The following is a 6,170-nucleotide window of genomic DNA, read 5'->3' as shown; positions in this document are numbered from 1 at the left end:
ATAATTTTTATATAGAATCCTGGAAGAGAGATTTGATTAGACCGATTCCAATGGGCCCTAAAAGGTTTAATAGGATATCCTATCCGATTCTCCCTTGTGTTCTTCCACGTCCTTTCCTCTGTTGGATCAAGAAAAAAATAGTTATATCCTCTGTTAACTGTAGAACATTAATATTAATGATATCTCAATAGTAGAATCCCTTTTTTAATCCAAGCTTTGTCAAAATTTACTTCGTTGGAATTTTTCCCGGACCATATGATACGGGACCAAGACTGAAATAGGAATTGAATTATTATATGTTTGTATGGCACCGAATGATAAATCCTAAAAATTGCTTCGCTACCAAGTAATTTTCAAGGTAGTTTGAACTCTAAAAAGCTTCCATCCACAAGGATACAAGAGAAAAAATTGACAGAAGGTAAAAAAAAAAAGGTAATAAGCTTCCAATAATGATATAACTGCAAACAATCCTCACAGAAAACCCTTGGCAAACCAGGTTGGTGCCTGATTACCGGCAGTTTTGGGGCTGCAGCTTGGCAACATTTCCCATTAATAGCAGAAACTTCAGGCATAAGGGCAGTCAGGTCATGCATTTAGAATGTTGACACATAAGCTGATGTTCTACATGAGAATATACTAAATATCATATAAGCTGATGTTCTACATGAGAATATACGAAATATTATCCTCGCCCTAATACAACAAGAATATATTTCTTACATTGACTTCCCAGTTTGCTGTGTGGCATTTACCATACATCTCAAGCAGTAAACCAGGATTCCAGGGCCTCTATACACATTAAAAAAAAAAAAAAAACACAGACAAATACATGCTTTCATGGAGACCAGATGAGACCACCAAGCATAAGGACAATCTGGATTCCAAGGCTCGCTGCCTTTGAATTCATATCCACGCACAGCTGGAACACAGGCCAAAGCTCATTTTTTGAGTTCAGTAAGCACAATAAAGCAACCTTCCTATATTCTCGAAACACGGGTGGTTACGCCAAAACACCGCACAATAGAAACCACAAGATTGTCAGAAGAGTTAATTTTCCAACCAACACTTTCATTTGGACAGCACTAGCCATCTGTAAGTAATATGGTAAAATGATTTTTCTATTGATTAGTCAAGTTAAAAATGAACCCTAGACGGTAACTCTGATATTTGAGGTCATTCTCACCATTAGCAAAGGCTTGCTGCTTTTCTTACATCAGATCAATTTGTGTTCAATTTAAAATGTTACTTTCATTTCTATTCACATATTTCAGTTTCCTGTAACACCCCACATACAGATAATCCAGAGTTCCCTCAGAGCCCAAGAATATCAAATTCATGGGGCATGAAATCTTCACTTGGCCGGTAGTATTTGTCAGGAGAGTACAAGCTCAAATTTGTTACTTGGCTGGTGTACAAGCAAGCAAACCTCTCAACCTGCACAGCCACCAAAGAAAATAAAAAAACTGGACATAGAAAATAAGGAAACACAAATACCCCCCAAAACAACCTCCCCATTCAGCTCTATCTAATAAACAAAAATTCATAAAAGAAACAAGGTTATACAAGAAAAGATACCTGGTGAGCAAAACGAGAATTTTGGAAGCCAGTCTTCATGAGTTGTCCCCAGACCTTGTGAAACTAGATTTAGATAAAGAAAACAAAAGAAGATCACTCTCAGAATTATCCAGGAAAACAATAATAATCACCAGCAGATGCATACTAAACCAAGCAATCAGAAGGAACTGATGAGCATAACAAACTGTTGGAACACAAAAAAAAAAAAAAGGTATGCTTCAGCAACAGCAATTATCTACTACAATATCATTTCTATGTTTGTCAAGTGTGCATGTGCCAACATGCTTCATACTGAGGATGTGGATCACTTCAGCATTTAGCAGTTTCTGTAATTTGAGAAAAAATTTTGAATGTCTGTGAAGTGAAACAAATAAACTTAAGAAATCATGAAATATTCAAGCATGATTTGAACATGACAGCATACAATGAAAAAATATAGATGCTAGATTGACTACAAAAGAAAAATGACGGTATACGTAGTTCCAAGAACTTGTAAGGTTCTATATCAATAGACCAAGAGTTCCATCCCCTTCTATCAAGGTCAACATATTTGTACGTCAAATTACAGGGATGAAATGGTAGATGTTACCTTTTGATGGTATTCCCGCTGAGCCTCTTGATGAAGGCGTCGAACATTCTCCCTTTGTAACTAACACAGAAGAAATATATCGACATAGTAAGGAACACGATGTAATGGAGTTGATAATTGACTGACAAGCATCAAATGCCTCTGATAGTTTTATATCAAATAATGTCACAAGCCATATAGAAGAGAAATATTCAAATAGATTTCAATATCCTATCAGATGTCATTGCTTCCGCCAGTTGGCACACTATGACTACAGATGGGATCAATTGCCATAGAGGAGTGGATACTAGTTATCAATTAATAACCTCTAGGGATCAGCAAATGAACTGCTACATCAAGAATATACCTAGTAACATAATAGATGAGGCAAATCATGGTCATGTTGGCATAAGTAGTGTCCCAAGGAAACAAAAATGCTGAACTTTTTCAAGGAACATAAATAACTCATACAGCAGAGCGATCTCATCAAGAAGATAATCTCATGTTAAAGTAAAGGATAAAGATGGCAATATAGATGAGAAAAGGACATCAACAGGCAGATAAAAACACTGTTCTGACACCATATGAGAATGCCAACATAAACGAACAAGTTGACCAATTAGGTTTTTGCATCAGGATGTAATGAAAACAGAGATGACTTGACATACAACAGTCAATAGTTGTCATCATAGACGATGCTTAGGGCATGTTTGGATGCAGGCATAGTCCATTTTTGGATAAGTTAAACCTTTGGTCCAAGGTAAAGTGAAGATTACCTTCTCCAGAAAACAATTTTAAGGAGGAGGTTACTTCAGTGGGGCTTCCACAGATCCTGTAATCTAAAAATACAGGTGATTTAACTTATCCTGGTTTTAGGGTTTCAACTTTCAATGATCTCAAGTTTAATCAATGAGAAGGTTTCATCCCTCCTATTGTTAACTACCTCACTGTAACCGCATGTGGAGAAAATCGATGGTAAGATTATTGAGGCATCCAAACAGCCCATGAATGCAATCAGGATGCTTCAGGACAATCAAGTGCCAGGAAGTAGCTCTACACCAATGTGAATAAGAATGCAGAATGTTGATATTGATTAGATATAAGCTGGACAATCAGGTTATCACAGCAGGATGCTTCGTGCAAGCATCACAACCAGAGGTACACTGGTCATCAGAGTTCCAAATCAAAGACTTGATAAGTTGCTTATTTTCTTACATGGCAAAAATATGTTTTTTTTTATAAAATCAGTAATTAGGTTGATGCTATTAATATAAAATAACATGCGCAAGCATCCACTATTGAATACAAGCGTTTGGTCTGTAACGGATTTTTTGAGAGTTAAGGCACATATGCCACACTACTCTACCAGTAAACATGGAAGAAAGAATATGATATAAATGATAAGAATGGTGTATGATTGGACCTCTCTCCCTCGCTATCTACCCACCCACCTTCCCTCCTTATTCAAACTAAAAGAGTCATGCTCACTTAGCCATATATAGAAACTATTTTCATTTCAAGTGATTTATTGAAATGACAATCTTTTAAATCATTTATAAAATTGCAATTCAAAGCTGCTCTATAAAGATGTGTATGAGTTCTTCCTAGAGGTGATCATATAAAATACTATATACTGGTCAGCTATAACATATTGTGATTATCTTTATTGTTATGAGGACAGCAACTCACCTCCAACTGATGAAGTTCAGATGATAAATATAGCTTTTTATCAATCTCAAGGTCTTCAAACCTGAACCAAAAGACAAATTCAATAAGCCTAAAAAATTGAATAAGCAAAAGTGTACACAAGTTATTTAGAAAGCACTAAAAAGCCAAATCAATACACAAGATAGACAACATCATACAATTCTTAGTTTCACAAGTAAAGTGGATGATGCCACCATAGAGGGTGAGGCAAACTGTTCCAGACCCGTCAGTTATTAGGTCAGATCAAGATTTCAGCTCAGTAAGAGGTTCGAACCCAGGCCGAACTTGGTACAAAGCATGTTGATGAGTATATTAATATCATTGAATAGAGGTGGGATTACCAGATGGGCCAGGAGTTGGATCAAGCAAGTAATCTGATTTCAATCTTCAACTATCAGATGTCTGGAGGAGATAGGTTAATTTTAACAAGAATTGGGAATAATGCTCGTTTCATAGACTACTTTCAGAGAGGGTTCCCACAGCATTAGTGAGAGGGCAACTATAGCAGGCAAAAACAAATATGAATGCATGCATTTTTGGAAACCATCACTACCCAATCTAATGTTTTATCTAAATAATGTCTAATATGCAATTTATTTGATTGTGTTCGCAACTGAATGGTGGTTTCATTTTAGGCTATCATTGAAAAACCTGAGGTTAGCAATTCGGATCATCTCACAAACAATCTCCTCCATTGGCTATGGGTGCAACTAGTCAACCTTCTTAATACATAGCAAACAAAGGAACCACCAAACATAAAAGAGATTGAATGACTTAGTATATGTCCACAACAATATATGACTTGGATTTAAGTGCATCCAAGAGGAGGTGGAGTTGAAGTATGATGATCCACTTCATAATGACTTCATGATGAAGAGGATTTGATCATTTGATGGTTGGTTGGCTTGAATACCAACAAAAGTAGCCAAAGCTTGATAAACTAGGATCTAGGGTTCACCAAATTGTCCTGAATTATCTGGTTCAGGGCATGCCGAACTGTATTGGCGATCGGCTAGGATGGTTATGGCATTCACAACGAGAAACCGACAAGAAGGAGGAGAGGGAGAAGGAAAGAGAGGAAGAGAGAGAAGGGAGGAGGGAAAAAAAGAGAGAGAGAGAGAGGGCCTCTGGAGGTTGTTGGAGGATGTCGTGCTGCTGCCAAGCTCGGTGGAAGCTAGATGAGGATGGAGGGAGGGAAGCAAAGGGAGAGGAAGCCACCAGAGGCCTCCGGAGGGCCAGCGAGGCCATTATGCCACTACTAAAGCCGGAGGCGGGGCTCGATCCTTGTTTCATTTTTTTTTTGCATTTATTAAATGAAGTTGGCAATACTGTTGCCAACTTCGCCATTTCTTTATTTTTTATTTTTTGAATTTTTGGAACACATTGAAAAGGGACAAAAGCTCAAAGCTAGATCACCAATCTTTAATCTAACACATTCAACAGAAGTATAAGATGGAAAGCACCATATGCTATTCCCTAAAGTCCGCTCTTTTGGCAAAATCTCTTAAAAAGATAAGAAACAATTAAATGTAAATAGAAATATTGGAGTGAATCAATATTAGGTTGGGCCCAAGTCAAAGTCTTTCAAAATCCCCCTTAACCCTATGTTCCTCTCATTGCCTTTTTGCTAGGCATAGAAAAGTATACCCTATGCTTTCCTAAAGGGCTCATAACAAAAAGAGCAAGCAAGAGAAAATGGTGAGAGTGGTGAGCAAGTAGCAGCTAACACCAGGAGGTAGCAGAGAATGGTAATTGCCTTAGCAATTACAAGAGGTGGTGACATTGTAGAAAAGGAAGAAGGGGTGATTTGGTTGATGAGATTATGCTTCGAAGATCAACATGCAAATAGAAGTAAACTGGATTAAAGAACACTTCACTTGGTAAAGAAATTTTTCTCGCAAAGTATTTTATTAATATATCAAAAGGCTAGCACATGTAATATACTAGACAAATATCTACAGGACATGATCTCCTATCCCTAATTTGGTCATTAAACCCAATATAGGATCATAGTCAAAATAGGATCAACAATAAGGAAACACTTTAGAATTATTCTACAATAAATAAGGAAACCTAGAAAAAAATTAGATAGTCCCTACTCCCTAATGGATAATTTATAAGAAAATCCAATGAAAATCACTCGCACGCTGACTCACGAGATTGGAATAAATCAAATATTTGCTTGTTGAAGTCTTCACTTATGAATTTGCTGGCTCCTATGATGCTTGGCATGGACTAGCTAGTCATAGTATTTACTGGCTGCACCTTATGTTGCATCAGGTGGTTAGCAACCTTTCTGACCCTTGTGGAGGCTAAACAA

At 37.1% G+C, this 6,170-nt stretch overlaps 1 protein-coding gene across 4 annotated transcripts in view; it reads right to left on the bottom strand.

The window, feature by feature from the left end:
- Positions 1-1,097: 1,097 nt before the first annotated feature.
- The window catches only part of LOC105060103 (uncharacterized), a 29,020-nt gene continuing 23,947 nt past the window's right edge, over positions 1,098-6,170 (bottom strand). For all 4 annotated transcript variants that reach the window (XM_010943706.4, XM_019855710.2, XM_029260475.2 and 1 more), the window contains exons 14-17: positions 3,833-3,893; positions 2,165-2,224; positions 1,576-1,638; positions 1,098-1,434 (exon numbers count right to left, since the gene is read on the bottom strand). In XM_010943706.4, coding sequence (XP_010942008.1) covers positions 1,312-1,434; positions 1,576-1,638; positions 2,165-2,224; positions 3,833-3,893 — 307 coding nt within the window. In that variant the 3' untranslated portion in view covers positions 1,098-1,311. The remainder of the gene's footprint in view (positions 1,435-1,575; positions 1,639-2,164; positions 2,225-3,832; positions 3,894-6,170) is intronic.

Source organism: Elaeis guineensis, chromosome 6 (genome assembly GCF_000442705.2).
Source record: "Elaeis guineensis isolate ETL-2024a chromosome 6, EG11, whole genome shotgun sequence".
Classification (NCBI taxonomy): domain Eukaryota; kingdom Viridiplantae; phylum Streptophyta; class Magnoliopsida; order Arecales; family Arecaceae; genus Elaeis; species Elaeis guineensis.
Note: the sequence above shows the minus strand (reverse complement) of the source record. Positions and strands in the feature narration are given on the sequence as shown.